Raw genomic sequence first — 17,446 nt, forward strand, 5'->3', positions numbered from 1 at the left:
CCATCTCAAGTCATCTAAAATTTTGCTATGAACCAGACAATACTTTTAACGAGACCGAAAAAAAGGTCAATTTAAAACTATTACATGTTTATTAACAGGCATGTCCTATCTACAGCATTTTAAAAGTGTATTTAATATAATATCCTGACTTCTTACATGCATAAATAACCTCTTTTCACATTAGCTTTTAAGAGTCTTAATTTTCAAGTGCATTTATCAAGTTCCCATAGTGTGTCAAGAGTTAAACATAATACAAAGAGTTGTAAGAAATATTTGCACATGGAATGTAGCCACAAACACAATACTTAACCCCCCTCTAGATCCTTCTAAAAGTCAGGAATCACTGATATTAGGCTAATTGTTCAAAGTACATGTCTGAAAACTGCTCGAAAGCATTTATTAAAAGGTGAGCTTAAGGAGGCGAAAAGGAATAATTCTGCAAAACAGCTTTTGGGTAAGCTTGGAATTTCTCGGTTCTATCACAACCAAAATAGCTCCTCTATTTAAAAACAATCCCCATCGTTTCAGAAAAGGAAAGTCCATTTTAAGATGAAGTTTCTTACCTACAATGTTTCCAGGCACAAAAACAACAATGCTCATGATGATAGACCCGACCCAATACAGGCCAATGGTTCTGTAACTTTCCCTGTAAGGAGGAAATCTCGGCTCAGCGCACTTGTCTTCGAACACCGTTAGCAAAAGATGGTGCACAACATTATCTTTACTCTAACTAGTAAAGCACATAAATTGAAACTTACTGAATCGAGAATAAGAAATCAAACACTGCTGACCAGACTTCATTTCCATATGTGACGCACCAGACCCTCTGCGTGTCCTCTTGAATAGGATTATGCCTGCTACACTGATCTTTAAACTACAACGTGCTTGTCGCTGTCAGGAGTCCCACATTTCACTATTGTGTACGAAACTCAGGACGTGAAAGGAAAAAGAAGGTTCAAAGAAGAAAAGAAATCGGACCCATATTTTAAATCATTCTAAGTATGAGCAACAGGATGTTAAATGGACTTTCCCTGGCGTCACAGAACTTTGGCCAAAGCTCCAAAGATGAGGATAGTAAGTGACACATTCCTCATGTTCTGCAGGAGCTGCTGGACATGGACCCCTCATCTTCTAAAGAGGCGATGTTGACAAAAAGTTCTTTCCACTGATGACCCCGAGAACCCACCACTACAGGGGGCTATGGGAAATTCAAAAGGAGACTCTCTGAAGGGAAACCAGTGGAGAATACTGTGTGCTTCCTGCCCAGCCCCAGTGCAGCAGCTCCCAGGAGGCCCCTTCACAATGGCCGGGATGGTGGACCGGAGGACAGACAAGAGGCGTCTTCCTCAGCTGGATGCTAACAGAGCCACAGAAACTCTAGCCCCCTGGGCAGCCTCCAAGCAGGCCCACACATTCCCAAAAATGACCTTGGGAACATGCGTGAAGAGGTAGGCTGGTGCCTAGAAAAGTCCAAAATGTAGCCGGAGCTGTCCTTGAGTTCGTGATGGGGGGTGGGGGTCGGGGGTCAGAGGGCAGGCAGTTGGTCCAGCTGAAGTTCAACCTCGTATGGGGCAAGAATGCATGACTTTCTCTAACGTGGAGCCAAGGGGAGGCCTAGAAGGCAGCTGGGCTTGAGCCGTCCTGAAAGGATGCTGCCTCCTGGGTCCCAGGGATCCCGGCAGAAAGAAGCTGTGGGTGGACCCCCAGGGCAGGGAAGTCACACAAATGCAGCCAGAGAGAGCACTGCTGCCTTCAGGGGTTTGGACAATGCAAAGGTTCCTATGGGAGAGCCTCTGATCCCACACATGTGCCCTGCAAGACAGACCTAGCATGTCATACTAGAGGGAACTGAACCCCAGGAAACAGCAACTGTCAGGTAAGACTCTGCCCCTCTTCCTTCAACTCCAGGTATGTACACACATGTTCCCAGGGCAGCCCGCTGCAGAGTGAGCTGAGGAGGAACAAAAGAATAGACCGGATCCCCCAGCCACACTGCAGGCCCCCAGGCCTCAGGGCTACGCGTGAGCTGGGGAAAAAGAGAGCTTGGAACTGAAATGAGATGGAAGTTCTGAATCAGGACCTGCTGAACATAATCAGCAAGTTAAGGGGTCCGCACATGCTGTCACTGTGGCAGGGGATAAGCCACAATGGGATGTGTGCAAAAGGCCGTGATGCAAGGACAATAAAGCCATCTGACCTGTCTCCATCGAGCACGTATTCCTGTCCGGGTGCACCTGTCGGTGTATTTGCCTCTACCCGCGTTCGCCTTACACACCCGCTGATGGGCTGCTGAGGCGGCAGAAGCGCACACACGCACACACACACACGCACACACACACGGGGCAAGCTGACTTACTCCCACGCGATGGCCGCCACCATCACCAGGTACATCAGATAGTGCGCAGAGCCGTCCCAGTAGCAGATCATGTGCCCATACGCAGTGTTCAGATACGGTTCACCCTGAGGAGAACGTGAAAAAGAAGACCGCTTGACAGACGACTCGGACGCTCCGACGCAGGACACCAGACGGTGCAAGTAAAATAAAACAGCGGAAATAACCTGTGTAGACTGCTAAAAGGAAACGAGTCTGAACGCTCTAAAATTAAACAACTGGTAGGAACGTGAAAATATAACTACCCTGGAGCTCCCAAAACCAGAGTCCGCCCCGCGGGAAGGAGTTAGAGGACGCCTGGCCGCTCGCTAATGCGCTGGGTCTACACAGTGTGTACAGGGGTGCAAAGCGGGCGGCGTCCTGGGCCCGCCGGCTGCACGGCAGACCCACTGAGGCCGAGTCAGTCTGCTACTAAAGGTGGTGGCTTTGGCCAGAGAAGACCCAGCTCCCCAGAGCCCCCGGCCGGCCCTCCTAATTCACGCTGACGCCGAGGGTCCCTGGGCCGAGTGGGAGGAAAGCAGTCCATCCCCCACGGCACAGGGGCGGGCGGGCACTGCACTCGGAGCCTCACACCCCACCCCTCCTTCACAACCTATGGCACAGACGCGACTGACTCTATCTTACAGATGAGGAAATCGAGGCTCCGAGAGGCTAGGAGACTTTCCTAAGGTCACACAGCTATTACACAGCTCTGCTGCTTCTCAAGAACAGCCAGACTTGTCCTGAGAAATCTTTAATTTTATGAACATGAGACTATCTGATGAACTACATTTCCCTTGTCCAGGTGGCTGCTAGAAATTACTGTCCAGGGGCCGGCCTGGTGGCGTAGTGGTCAAGTCCGGCATGCTCCACTTCAGTGGCCCAGGGTTCGGATCCTGGGCGCAGACCTACAGACTGCTCATCAGCCACCCTGGGGCGGCGTCCCGTATACAAAATAGAGGAAGATTGGCACAGATGTTAGATCAGAGCGAATCTTCCTCTGCTTGGGTTTTTAGTGTCACTCTGGCTCCGCCTCGTTTCCCTTTCTTCTTTCTCCCACTTCGTGCTCTCCTGCCTCGCGTCACAAGTCTTCTAAGATGCCTGAAGCCCTTTCCACATCAGGGAAATCGACCAGCCCATCAATCGACCAGCCCAGAGGGGCTCTCTGAAGCTCCGTGCTCCCCTGCTCCGACGTCTCTCCCCACAAATCAGATCAATGAAATCACAGAAGAGGAAGAAGCGACACAAAAGGCGTGCGTCCGCCCGTGCCTGGCCCACGTCTTTCCTCTGACACTTCTCTCTGGCTGTGACTGGATCACACCACGGGGTTAGTCATTCACACTACACACTGGCTCTTGGAGCCTGTACTGGCCTCTCCTGGTGGCTTAGTGGCATCTTTAACCAGGTGGCCCATGCGTGGGTCCTGCACACTCCCCAGCACTCCTTTACTCCTCAGCTTCTCCCCCCAGCCGAGCCCATCAGGCCTCTCAAAATTAACGGCCACACTGCTCAGCTGACCCGGGCCAAAGACTATGGGGTCTTTTTTATTCCTCATTCTTCTAAGCAGTCTGTTGGCAACTCCTGTCAATTTTATCCCCATCACATCACCCCAGCAATCCTCCCTCTGCATCACGGCCTAGTCCAGGCCCTCAGTGCCCCCTGGACCATCCCCAGTCTCCCTCCGTCTCCCCTCTCCTTCCACGCCCCACTCTCCAGCTGCCCCGTGCAGACTCAGCAGGCCCTGCTCTTAACATGTCGCTCTTCTGCTCAGAAAGCGCCCACAGCTTCTTGCCGCCTGCAGGACCAGGCCCCACCGCCTCCATCTGGCAGCCGGTCCCCAGCGCCTGGCCCTGCAGACCTCCCCACGGTCACCCCCCAGGCCCCTTCTCCCATCCTGTCTGCCTCCCGGCTCGTCACTCTCCCCAGCTCGGCGTCCCAGAAGCCCGCCCCTCTGCACGCGGTAGCCCCTGCTCTCTGGGTCCCCTCCGCCTCTTGGCTGCCCCCACAGTCACTTCAGAGGCTCCTCTTCTTCTGCCGCGGTCTCCGAAGTTCTCCCCTCGGCCCTCTCCCCTCTCCCCCTTCTCCTGGGCAAGCTCCTCTCCTCTCAGACCTGCAGGTACCAACTTTACTCAGGCGGCCCCAAATCTCTCCGCCAGGAACCCTCCTCAGAGCTCGAGGCCTGCCAAGCTCTGCCAGCTGGGACATCTGCCAGGATGTCCCCAACCGCCCGAAACCCCACATGCCCCTCAATGAACACAGCAGCATCCTTGCAAACCTGCACCCCAGTTGGCAGTGGGGAGATACACGCTATTTCTCATCTCCAGTCCTTTGCCCAAGCTGTGCCCTCTCCTTGGGATGCCCTCCCCTCCCCAGTCTATCTGGAAGACATTTATCATCCCTGCCATTGCCACTCTAAAAAAATGCCACAGCAGTGGCACCCGCTCGGTGGGGCCTCCCCTGACCGCTCCCGGTCTGTCCTTCCTCTGTGCACTCCACGCCTCGGGAGTCTCCGTCACCACGCCTGGGACACTGCCATCCCCCTGCCACCTTAGACCGCTCCCGGAGGGAGGAAGCAGGCCTTAGGTCCCCCGAGTCTTCTTTGACAAATGCCCGGGGCACTGACGTCCCCCCTCGTCCCTTTCTGGTGTCATAGCCCCAGCATTCCTCCAAAAGCAGGACGCACGACATCACCTGGACCTTCCTCTTCCCGTCACCCCCGCCTCACCCGGAGTCCAGCTCCTTCCAGCGGCTCAAATTCTCTGAAGTGCGTCCCTCCTCTCTCCTGCCCGTGCCCGGCCTCCATCTGGGCCATCGTCCTGCCCTGGCTGGCCCTGCAAAAGCCTCTGACCCCCTGGTGTCCCAGTTCATGGCCTTGACCTTCCCTTCAAGGCCATCCTTCCCGGGGCTGCCTGCATTGTTCCCTGACTCAAAATCTCCTCACATAGGGGATAAAACCCAAACTCCCTTAGCTTGCACACGAAGCTCCCCATGATTTGAAACACAGACGAAGACTACACTTTCAGCTCTGCTCCTTATTTCCTCTGTGACCTTTAGTAAGTTACTTAACCTCTCTGGGGCTGGATTCATCACACCATAAAATAAGAAAATCGGACGAACTTTCCAGGGCACCGGGTAGCTCTGTCACGCTGAGATGGGGGTGCGGTCATCACAATCAAATGGCTTCATTAACTGCCTCAGCGTTTGGTACTTTACACATGTAAGACTGACTTGAGCTTCAGATACAGTGATGTTTAATAATAACAGATACAAAATTCTTTTAAAGTACCTCATTTATATTAAACACAAGTAAAGGAGAAAGGAAGGGGGTCAGGGGTGAGGGAGGAGTTGTAAGACTGAACTTTGAGAATCGCCTCCTGCCATCTATCCCTAACCTCCCACTTCACTTTGCACATGAAGAGACGGCCTGTGTCTCTGGCAGGGGAGGGAACACCAAGTATGGCACCTGCTCACCCTACGGGAAAGGATTTCATCTGAGCCACGCGGCCGGGGTGGCTGGCCCTCTGCGTGAGGCTCCCCATGGCTAAGCGCCCCGTACCTCTCTCAGGTAGTGTGTCACAAACCCGTCGATGATGCCGTCCTGCTCCAGTCCTATGATGAGGTTCACCACGCTGGTAAATCCAAACACCGCATACACTGGAGCAAAGAAAACAGCAGTTGAAACACCGCAGCTCGGGGACGAGGACGAAGAGCTCAGCATCGCAACAATAATTCATTGCTTTTAACAGTTCCCAGAAGATGCCGTGGACAGTCAACAGGGACCCACAGAATGCACGTCCTGCACACACAGCGGGACCTCTGCCTGTGTCACACATCGCCCCGTCGCTGCCTCAGGGGTCTCACCGAGGGGACACCTGCCGGGGGGCACAGAATGCAAAACTCACCCGCTAACTCTGTCCCAGAGGATTCTGGCAGGCCGCCCCCTCCCATCCTTCACTCCCCTCCAAGTGGCTGCCCAGGGCCACACCCGCATGCCACCTGGATGGTGGGAACAAAACCAGGAACCAGTGGCCAAGGGAGCACAGAGGTGACCCCAGGTTTAGAATAAGGACTCAGAAAAGAGAATGCATCTCAGCCATTACCACGCAGGCCGACTCACAGTGTCTCCAACGTGTTTGGAGAAATGCTGGGGATCCTAAAGACAGACGGTGGCTGACGGGCAAGCGACAACGGCTTTAAGAAGAAAGGCCAGTGGTTTTAAAAAGAGGACAGGAGATGGTACAACTGGATATTAAAGAAGGAAAGCCATAGCATCTCAGAGAATCTTACTGAGGATGTGAGGACCTCTTAAATGGGCTTAAAACCACCGGCAAAAAATAGCTAAGGAATAATATCTTTTAAACAGTGAATGGTCAAATTTAGTGCATGTTAGTTTATCAATAAAGCTGCATTTTCAAGTTGTAACAAATAAGTGTACTAAATTATGTGATGGTCTTGGACAGTAGACAAATCTGATGCTAAATATAAGAAAAGCTGTGAACAAGAGAAATGAGAGGAGAGTGGGGAAGGTGAATTCACCGAGAAGGGAAGCTGGCCTCGCCCAGAGCCTGCAGCCAGGACTCCAGTGTTTACATTTTCCCCAAAACAGTAGAAGGTCCAGGCGCCTGTTCCCTCGGACCGTCTCCCCATGCCCCCACGCACACCTTGGCCCAGATCTGATAGCCACCAGCCATCAGGAGATCAGCCATCACGTCTCCCAGGAAAGGGAGCGTTCAGCACACGATCATTCAGCATGATCACCCTACCAACAGTCGCTGACACCAACAGGAGTGTCAGATGCTGGGTCAGAGACAACAAAGACAGTCTCTGCCTTCCCATGGGCCGGAGTCCGGCCTAGGGTCTGACCTTGAGACTGCAGGCTGCTGAAGGCCGGGACAGAGATGAGGACAGAGGGCTGCGGGTGTCGGAGCCCAACGCTGAGGAGCTGGGAGTGCCGCTAAGCTAAGCGTGGGCTCCATGGAGCGGGGAGGAAGTGAGCAGCGGGAGACCAGTCTGGAAAGAAGGGCGGGCCGGATCAAAGGCAGAGGAGTGGGGGGAAAAGGACACGGGCCTTGAACACTGACTGGCTGTGAAGCCTGAGGCAAGTTACATCATCTCACTAAGCTTCAGAGTGTTTTATATGCAAATTGAGAGAAATCAGTTACAATTCTTCTTTCCCTCCCTGCCTTTGCCAAATCCACAAATAGAGAATAGTCCCCACACCATTGACAATAGGCTCAGCCACATGACTCCCTGTGGCCAGTGGAATGTGGGTGGAAGTGACAGTGGCCAGCTCCAAGTCAAGGCCTTAAGTGGCCTCGCTCTTTTTCCGCTCCCCCTTCCTGTGCTCTGTATCTGCCACCAGAAGGGCACGCCCAGGGAGCTGCTGGTCCCAGAACAAAGAGACACATGGGAGAGCAGTGAATCCAACCCACAGCCTGAAGCAGAGCGGCCCAGGCACCTGCAGACTGTGAGCAAGAAAAGAAATGTTTATAGCCAAGATGTGGGAACAACCTAAGTGTCCATCACCAGATGAATGGATAAAGAGGTTGTGGTATATATATATATATTCAGCCATTAAAAAAGAAGGAAATTGGGGGCTGGCTGGAGGCTCAGCGGTTAAGTTCCCACATTCCGCTTCAGTGGCCTGGGGTTTGCCAGTTCAGATCCCAGATGCAGACCTACGCACCGCTTGTCAAGCCCTGCTGTGGCAGGCTCCCACATAAAATAGAAGAGGATGGGCATGGATGTTAGCTCAGGGCCAGTCTTCCTCAGCAAAAAGAGGAGTATTGGCAGCAGATGTTAGCTCAGGGCTAATCTGCCTCAAAAAAAGAAGAAGAAGGAAATCCTGCCATTTGTGACAACATGGATGGACCTCAAGGTCAGTATGCTAAGGGAAATCATTCAGACAAAGAAAGACGAATACCATATGATCTCGTTTATATGGAAGCTAAAAGAGCTGAACTCATTGTAACAGTAGATGGGTGGTTGCCAGGGCCTGGGGGGTGGGGGAAATGGGGAGATGTTGGTCAAAGGGTAGAAACCTCCAGTTATAAGATGAATAAGTTCTGGGATCTAACACACAGCATGGCGACTCCAGGAACAATACTGTGTCGTATACTCACCCACAGGGGCATCTACACTCGGACATCTTTGGTGATTGTGACACCCCGGACCTGAGCACATGTGGTTTGGACCCACACACCGTGCAGCAGAAGGCAATGTTAGCCACCGCTGCATTTTCCTTTTTTCTCTTTCTTTTAAACTTTTTTTACTTTGAAAACCCTATGATGAGACAGTGCAAAATGAAACATGAGACAGTGCTGGAAGATGAGACCCTCCCCCAGGTCAGAAGGCACTCAGTTATGGGGGAGGAGCAGAGAACCCATACAAATAGCACTGCGGCCAATGACACAGCTAAAGCCGGAGGGACGTCCAGTGGCTGAAGTGCACAAAAGTGAAAGGAAAGTGCGTGTGCCAATGCTGTACCACACACACACAATTGGAACATGGAATGTGAGGAGCACACAAGGTGTGAGACATGGGGACGTTCTATCTCCCTCTCTGTCTAATCTGTATCCAGAACATCTCCCACGAAAGACTAGCCGAGACTCAGAGGAAGCACTGAAAGTGGTGGAAGAAATATCAACAATCTAAGATAGGCAGAGGCCACCGTGTTACCAGCAGAAAGCGGCAATGACTTGAAACGACTTTCTAGGAAAGTGACAGAAGGAAGTGGCAAAGCCAGACTGCATTTGAGCATCGAGAAGATAAAATAGTGACCACAGCAGAACTACACAACTTTCACATGGACAGTGAAGACACGGAAATTGTTAGAGATTTTGCTTGCCTTGGTTCAGTCGCCAGTTCAAATGGAGACCGCAGCCAAGAAGTCGAGAAAGGACTGAGACTCGGAGGGGCAGCAATGAAAGAATTAGGAAAGACGATCAGGTGTAAGGAAGGGTCATTAGAGACTAAGGCCAAGATGACCCACAGCCTCGTGTTCCCGGTGACTAGGCACAGGTCCGAAAGCTGGACAGTGAAGAGGCTGATGGGAAAAAATGGACTCGTCTGAAATACGGCGTTGGGGGAGCGCTCTCTGGATACGAACAAGTGGGCAAATGAAGAGAAAATTAAGCCCGAACTATCGAAGGAGGCAAAGAGGATAAAACCGAGGCTGTCCTACTGCGTGCGCATCACGAGAAGGCAGGATTCCTCGGAAAAGACAATAATGGTGGGAAAGGCAGAGGCAGCAGGAAGAGAGGAAGACCAAATTTGAGATGGATTGACCCCAAAAGGAGGCCCCAGGCACGAGTCTGCAGAGGTGAGCAGGGCTGCTGAGGACGGGACCCTGTGGTCATCGCTCATCCACAGAGTCGCCAGGAGTCGGAGCTGACTTGACCGCAGGTGACAAACAACTGCACACTTCAAAGTTGCTAAGAGGGCAAATCTTAAATGTTCTCAGCACACGCACAAAAAAAAATGGTAATTATGTGAGGCGAAGGGCCTTAAGTGAGTAACGGCACTGCGGTAATCGCTTCACAGCGCAGACGTGTATCAAACCATCACAGTGTACACTTTAAATTCACACGATGGGTATGTCAATTATATCTCAATAAAGCCAGAAAAAGAACAGAAAAGAAACATTGGTTGCCTAGGACACTGGGACGAGGGGCTGTGATGTGTCCCACGACTGAGCAGGGGCTAAAGGAATCAGAGGCCCAGAGTCCCCGCTCGGAGGCAGCTCTGCCTGAGGAGGCCCAGCACAGAGCGCCCAGGCCTCGGGCACAGCCTCTCTCTAACCACGTCACCCTGACTGTGTTTCTTAGCATCTCTGAGCCAGCGTCTTCATCTGTAATTTGTTGTAAGAATTAAATGAAATAATGCTCAGGGCCATACGGGGTACACAGCATGTGCTCCATCAGTGGTGCTTTCCTTCCTTTAAAGTACGTGTGTATTTGCCAGGCACTGTTCTAAGCCCTTTACAAATAGGATCTTATTTAATGCCGGCACCAACCCTCCGTGGTAAGTATTACTATTTTCTGCGTTACACAAATGCGCAGACTGAGGCACCGTACGGCTAAGTTCCACGCCAGGTGGAGGGGGCCGCGCGCAGCGGGCTGCAGGCAGGAAGCCCAGGAAGGAGGTGGGACGAGAGTTGAGGTCACAGGTCAGAGCATGCGTGGCACAGGGGACGGAGGGGCGTCCTGCCTGGGCCTGCCTGTGACTTTCCGCCAAGATGCCAGCTGGGAGAGAGTGGAGCCACAGCCGGGGGAGGTGTTGGCCTGGAGGCAGGGCCACGCCGTCCTGGAATACTCCAGCCACTCTCCCTGTGGGCTCGAGCACCCACAGCTGGCGGAAGGCAGGGGGGTGGCCACATGCTGTGCCGGGAAGCGGACACGAGCGGGCCCCCTGCCGTGCAGACATACCATAGAACAGCGGGTCCCGGGGAGGTTTTCTCTTGACGAGGACACGAGCCAGCAGGGCTACCAGGAGCAGGATGAGGGCAGCAACCCCCACCATCGTCCAGGAACTGCAACGACCAGAACAGGGAGGCAGTCACTTATCCAAATAAACGCCTCGGTGCCAGTTTCCTGGCTGTTGCCGGCATTCACCCGCCCGCCTCTGCCCGCGGCTCCAGCCCGCGGAGTTCATGACGTTGACCTGCAGCACTGCAGGCCACTCCTTGGAATTTCAGGGACCAGGTCACCAGGGCCTCACTGTTGTGACTGTGCACAGACGGTGTGTCCGAGCGCCCTCTGCCCAACCCTAGCCTGCCCCTAACATGGCCGCTGCCTGTGGTCCTCCGGCCCCTGGTCCCTGCTGGCTGACAGGCCTAACCACTGATCTGCGACCTCTCTCAGGGCCAGCTGGAAACCCACAGGCTGATCCCCAGGGAACAAGTACACACAACTTCCATGGGGACAAGGAAGAAGGGTCACGTGTATAATCAAAGGGGCCAGAGGGTGAGGCTGTCCAAGGAGGGGAAGAGTGTGGTACAGACCTGAGGCCAGCATGAAGCCAGCCCCTCACCACAGCATCCAATCCCAAACCCGGGAAACCGAGGCCTGGCTCCATGGGGCACAGCCCAAATCTTCTCCTGGGAGAGGGCGTGGCACCAAGGAGACCAGGGGCCAAGGCCCCTCCCCAGGGGGGCAGCACCAGGGCCTGAAGCCCGGAGGAGTTAGGAGTCAAGAGACCCGGATTCTAGCATCCAGATTCTACTCTGCCACTGCCCACCTGTGAGCCCTAGAAAAGTCATGTCATTTTAGTCTCCTGTTTATTAAGTAAAAAGCACATCAAAGAAAAAATAGATTACACACCCCTATGTGCCCGGCACCATGGATGAACAAGAGAGGTACCTGTGCTCATGGGGGACCTATCTCAGGGAGTTCTGAGCTCTTTCACCCAGCGGGTCCCCTCAAGTCCTACAGAGACACTCTCCAGCTCACACTTCCAGCACCAATGGGGCTTCCAGCGCTCGACAAAGCAGTGCCTGGCGCTCTCCAAGGGACCACACCAGAGTCCTCAGCAGCCCTTGAGAGCGGCTGCCAGCACCTCTCCTCACCAGGACCCTGCTCGCAACCACAGCTGACACGAGGACTCTCCCATAACCTTCGCCATATGCCCCTGGGACTTCTGGAAACACCCTCCTCAGTCACAGGTTCCACGGCCCACCAACACCTACCAATAGCTGAGGGACAAACCCAGGCTGGCCACACACCTGCAGCTGCAGTGGGTGCCAGGCACAGTCAGAAATCTCCCCCCAGTGTCAGAGGGGTCAGTCAGGAAGTGATCCATCCAACCTGCATGCAGACAGGCCCCAAGGAAACTGGCCACAGGTGCAGGAAAGCAGTATGCCCAGCAGCTGGCCCCAGGCCCCGCAGAGAGTCACGAAGTGGGTTCTGGGCATCAGCAGCACCCAGATTTCCAAATGCCACCCTAGACCTACGGAATGAGAATACTTCAAGGACGGGGCATGGAAATATGCAACTCCTTTCAAGATAGCTGGATAAGTATGATGCAGAAAGTCTGCCTGAGGACCTCTGCTAAGGTGTATAAGAATTGATACATGGGGGAAGGAGGGAGGGAGGGAGAGAGGAAGCAAGGAGAAAAAAATGAGGATGGATGGTAGATGGATGATGGATGGTGAATGAATGGATGGATGATGCATGGATGCATGGATGGATGGATGGATGGATGGATGGATAGCTGGATAGATGGATGATGGACGGTAGATGGTGAAAGAATGGGTGGATACTGGCTGGCTGGCTGGATGGATGGAAGACACAGTTCTATGATAAGAATGAGGATGACAGTGTCAGTGTCCAGGTAACAACTGAAATAGGAGGTTTCTAGTGGTACACATCAATGGATGCTCCAGGCTCCTCCTGTAGAGAGGAGCCAAAGGAGGAAAGGATAGTAGAGAAAGCTGACGTGCATCAGGGACAGGATGCTGGGCTGGAGCATCCTCCAGGATGATGACGGTGAAGAGGGAAGAGATTAGGTGTGCTGGCTAAGCTGACAGGCATTTTAGTCACAAACAGCCTGTGGTAGGTGGTGGCCAGGAGACACCCCCATCCCTGCTCCTACCAAGGCCTGGGGCTCACAGCCAGCAGGATCACACAGATGGTGATCTTCTGGAGCAGGAGAGAGCAGCGCAAACTGGTTCACAGCGTCCTCTCACGCTCTCCACGTCTAGTGGGGGAGCAAAGAATGAAGAGAAACTGGGGCAGCGGATCATCTCTGTCTCCTGGCGACAGCCAGATGTAGGACCTGCTCAGAACAGGGAGAAAGGGATGCGGCAGGGACTTCTAGGTGGGGGGCGATGGGTAAGTGCTGCTAGTCTTGGGCTGGGGGCGTGGGTGTTGTTCCTGATGCCCTTCCATGAACAGACACCTGCTGAGAGGGGACGTGTGTGTGTGTGTGTGTGTGTGTGTGAGAGAGAGAGAGAGAGAGAGAGAGAGAGAGAGAAAGAGAAGGAGAGAGAGAGAGAGGGAGATTCCAACCCTTTCCTGACGCCTCAACCTCACTGGCTTTTTCTGTTTTTCAGGTTTTCATACAAGGTCTAGTAGGAAGGAAGCCTCCACTAATTCAACTAATTCCAGCGGCTTCAAACCTAACAGAAGGCCTGCCACGCACCAGGCCCCGTGCTGGGCAGGACGGTACCGAGGTGAGCTGTGGCCTGGGAGGCAAGTTCTGACCACAGGACAGCAACGCTCACGGGAAAGCCACGAGCCAAGGGGGCTGAGAGGAGGGAGCGACCACACTCCCAGGGTTGGGAGGGTTGGAAAGGGAAGACGCGGCATTTTACTCCAGGGCCATAACGTCCAGGTGTGGCTGCAACAGTCAGCTACAGGGAGGAAGGCATCCAGCCAGAGGGGACAGCGGGAGCAACAGCAAGGAGGCGGGAAAGTTACTCAGTGAGCGAGGGGCACAGGACACTCCCGTGGGCTGCAGCACTAGTACGGTGGACGCAGGGCGCTGGGGCAGGGGAACCCCAGGGGAGGCTTTGTCATGGTCCTGGCCAGAGAGGGCCTGGCCAGGGGAAACCAGGAGGAGGGAAGTGATGCTAGCCTAGCCAGGGGACTTATGGGGAACAGGACAGTGGCAGGGGGAGCAGAGAAAGAAGAGCGAGGAGTCAGAGGCCCCTGGGATTTTATGTGCAGGAGGATGGGAGGAAGGGTTGGAACCAATTATTCAAACTCTATAGGGCTTAGCAATGTGCTCAATATGCATGGCCAGACATAATCCAGCGTGTCCTCCGTAAGTGCCATCACCATTATATGGGTGGCTGAGGCCAAAACCTCAGAGTCACCCTCGAATCCTCACCCTGCCATGCAATCCCTCTACCAGCCGCACTGCTTCCTCTCCAGAATCTCCCCACCCCCGCCCAGCCACATCCCTCTCCCGCCAGTACTCCCTGTCCCACTGCTACCTGGAAAGCTCTGTCCCCAGATCTTCCTGTGGTCACCTCCTGCAGCTCAAGTGTCACCTCCTCCAAGAAGCCTTCCCTGACCACCAGTCCCCTTCCCAGTCACTCTCTCATGTCGACTCTCCGGCCCTTTCTGGCTTGTTCATGGCTACGGCTGCGGCACTTGGAGCAGTGCCAAGCACACAGTAGGGACTCCATAATACTTGCTGAGCTGTCCCTAGTGCCATTTTAGGAGTGTGGGTCCCCCAGGCACTATATCCACAGACCTGTCACATTCATTGCCCAGAGCTGCTGCTTCTGGTAGTTGTGCCCCAAGACTGGGTCAGACCGAGGGCAGACCCTGCCTATGCCCAGGGAGCGCTCAGTATGGAGGGGGGCGTCTGGACGAGGCATGCAGCAAGTGGTGGCCCCAGGGCAGCGGAGAGGAGGAAGCCCCCCCCCTGCAGGCAGACGTTTCCCCGCAGCCCGAGGTCTGGGGGGTTTGCAGCGTACACACTGATGCAACTTCCTTAGTACCAACTGCTGTGGGAAGCGTAAGAGGTTACTTCCTGCCCCCGCAGGCGGCAAGGAACACCCGCAGGCACTGAGCCTGGCACCTCTCCACTGCCGGGGCGGCGGCCGCGGCCCGGTGCGGGGCTGTCTAGCCAGGGATCCCTCACTGAGGACAGGCAGGTCTTCCAACCAAACCCATATGGGCCTCCATCAGCCCCACCCATTTCCTTAGCGCTGAACTGCGCTGCCTCGCCTCCGGTTCCCCATCCCATACTGAGCCCCTCCGGAGTGTCTTTGGATCCTGGCAATAGGATGCAAATAGAGGCCATTAGACAGACCAGAAAACTGAGGCCAGGCCACACCGTTAGTACCAAAGCCGGGCCTACAACCCAGGTCTTTGCCTGTTGGCTCAGCGCTATTTCTGCTAGTCATTCACAACAGTTTCTAAAATTAATAAGAAACGATAAGCGTGTGAGTGTCCATACATGGAAACGTTCCTGCGAAATGCGAAACGAACAAGGCACGACCCGAGATAACATGGCCACACTCTTGGCTGTGGGTGTCTGTACCGCCCCCGCCCCTGCCCCTGCGCTCCTCAAGGGCAGGGGCATCGCCTTATTGACCTCTGTAATCCGGGACACCTGGCACGGCGCTGGCACGGTGCGGGCGCCCGGCACTTGGCCCCGGAATTGCGCCGCATGTCAAGGATGCCAGCCTGAGCGAGGCCTCTGGCCCCTGCGACCTCCGGGCGCCTCCCGCGCTGGCCGGGCCCGGGGCGCCCACGAAGCCGGCGAACCGCTGCCCCGCAGCCGCTGCTCGAGCCCCATTGGAAAAGTTGTGGGGCTCCCGCCGCCCCTCCCACCGCCGCCGCCGCCCCGAGCCGCCGCCCCCGCCGCGCGCCCACTCACTCGTGCTGGGCCGCCAGGTGGTCGAAGACGTAGGTGACCGGGATGGCCGAGAGGGACAGCACGAACACCCCGGTGGCCGCAGAGGCACTCATCGCCGCCGCCGCGCCGCCTGCCCTTCACCGCATCCCGGCGGGCGCCCCGCCCAGCTTCCGGCAGCGCCCGCGCCCCTTGCCGCCGGCCCTGGAGGCGCCCCCGCCGCGCCCCGCTTCCCTGTGCAGCGCCCCCCGGCCGCCCGCCCTGGAGGCGCCCCTGCCGTGCCCCGCTTCCCTCTGCAGCGCCCCCCGGCTGCCCGCCCTGGAGGCGCCCCTGCCGCGCCCCGCTTCCCTCTGCAGCGCCCCCCGCCTGCCGGCCCTGGAGGCGCTCCCACAGCGCCGCCCTCTGCAGCGCCCCCCGGCCGCCGGCCTTACAGGCGCCCCGCCGCCCTCTGCAGCGCCCCCCGACCGCCCACCCTGCAGGTGCCCCACCGCCCTTTGCAGCGCCCCCCAGCCGCCGGCCCGCAGCCGCCCGGGGGCGCAGTCCCGGAGGCGCCCGTGCCGCCGTCCCGCCCAGGGCGCCAGGGCTCTGCCGCGAGCGCGGGGCGGCGCTGAGGGGCGGCCGGGACAGGTGCCCCGCGGCGCGCGCTCTGCGGGAAGGCTGCGGCCGGGGAGCCGGGCGCGGGGACACAGCGGGGAGCCTGCCATCGACGACCTGGAGAGGCCCTGGGCTGAGCTGCAGGCCGGCGGAGGGTGGAGCCAGACCCAGGTGTCAGAGCGGCAAGGGCCCGCGGGATCATCCACGTGGGGAACCCTCGGCCCAGGGACGCAAAGGGACAGATGATCCCGAAACCTTGGCACCCCTCCAGCGGGCAGCAAGCACACCGAGTCTGAATCCCGGTTTTCAACCCTGGCTGCGCGCTCACCAGCTGTTGACCTTGGTCAATTTACTTAAACTCTGTGTCTCTTCCCTTCTCTATCGTATGCGGATAAACCGCATCACTGTGATCACCGTGAGGTGCTCTCCCTGCACTGCTCAGTACGCTGCTGTCGCCTGCAATTCCCTTTTGCAACTGACCCGGAGAAATGCCATGACTTAGGAGACTCCAGAGCCATCTGTTTCTATACCCGGTAGGGTTCCTGGAGGCCAGGTTACCACCAGTAGCCTCCACAATACCCTGCAGGGTGCACAGACTGGAAGACAAGAGCCCTGCCCTCAGAATCACGTCAGACACGTGCCCTCTGGTCACCGAGTAATAGGATATGATTACAGAATATAGGAATAATGCGTGCCAAGTATTGTCCTGCCTGCTTGACTGTGTGTTGGGGGAGAGTGGCCTCAGAAAGCCCCCTGGTACTGAGCCAGGATCAGTCTCCTGCCAGGGAAAGGGAAGGGATGGGAGTTTCAGTCAGAGAACAGCTCAGGCAACCAGGGGAGGTCGCACAGGACTAGGGTCCTTACAACAGCCAGTGAGCTGAACAGGTGGTGCGGCTGGTTCTAGACATGAGGAAAATGAGTCGAAGAAGGCTCTGAGCCGCTGCAGGGCCACCCAGCTGCTCCCAAGCTGGCTCTTCTGATCCCCTATCTGGTGCTTCTTGGAGACTTCTCCAACTCAGAACATAGTGATAAAGCCTTGGCCCAAACTGTGACATATCCAAAGTTTCCCCAAGAGATGTCCTCAGCTGTGACCGGGACATCACCCTCTTCCACATCTACTAACCTTTACCACTCTCCTTAAACTCCTTCTTCCTCCCAACAACAAATGCCTCC

At 55.6% G+C, this 17,446-nt stretch overlaps 1 protein-coding gene across 14 annotated transcripts in view; it reads right to left on the reverse strand.

Moving 5' to 3' along the window:
- Window positions 1-15,940, reverse strand: part of TM6SF1 (transmembrane 6 superfamily member 1) — a 66,753-nt gene extending 50,813 nt beyond the window's left edge. For 12 of the 14 annotated variants that reach the window (XR_011496954.1, XM_070494399.1, XM_070494357.1 and 9 more), the window contains exons 1-5: window positions 15,704-15,940; window positions 10,798-10,901; window positions 5,928-6,025; window positions 2,357-2,460; window positions 564-646 (exon numbers count right to left, since the gene is read on the reverse strand). Coding sequence is in view for 13 of the 14 variants with exons in the window: in XM_070494399.1 (XP_070350500.1) it covers window positions 564-646; window positions 2,357-2,460; window positions 5,928-6,025; window positions 10,798-10,901; window positions 15,704-15,795 (481 nt within the window). In the remaining variant the exon portion in view is untranslated. The remainder of the gene's footprint in view (window positions 1-563; window positions 647-2,356; window positions 2,461-5,927; window positions 6,026-10,797; window positions 10,902-15,703) is intronic. The other 2 variants (XM_070494394.1, XM_044760576.2) reach the window with 2 other exon arrangements.
- Between the last annotated feature and the right edge of the window lie 1,506 nt (window positions 15,941-17,446).

The sequence above is a fragment of the Equus asinus genome, chromosome 2 (assembly GCF_041296235.1).
Source record: "Equus asinus isolate D_3611 breed Donkey chromosome 2, EquAss-T2T_v2, whole genome shotgun sequence".
NCBI lineage: Eukaryota > Metazoa > Chordata > Mammalia > Perissodactyla > Equidae > Equus > Equus asinus.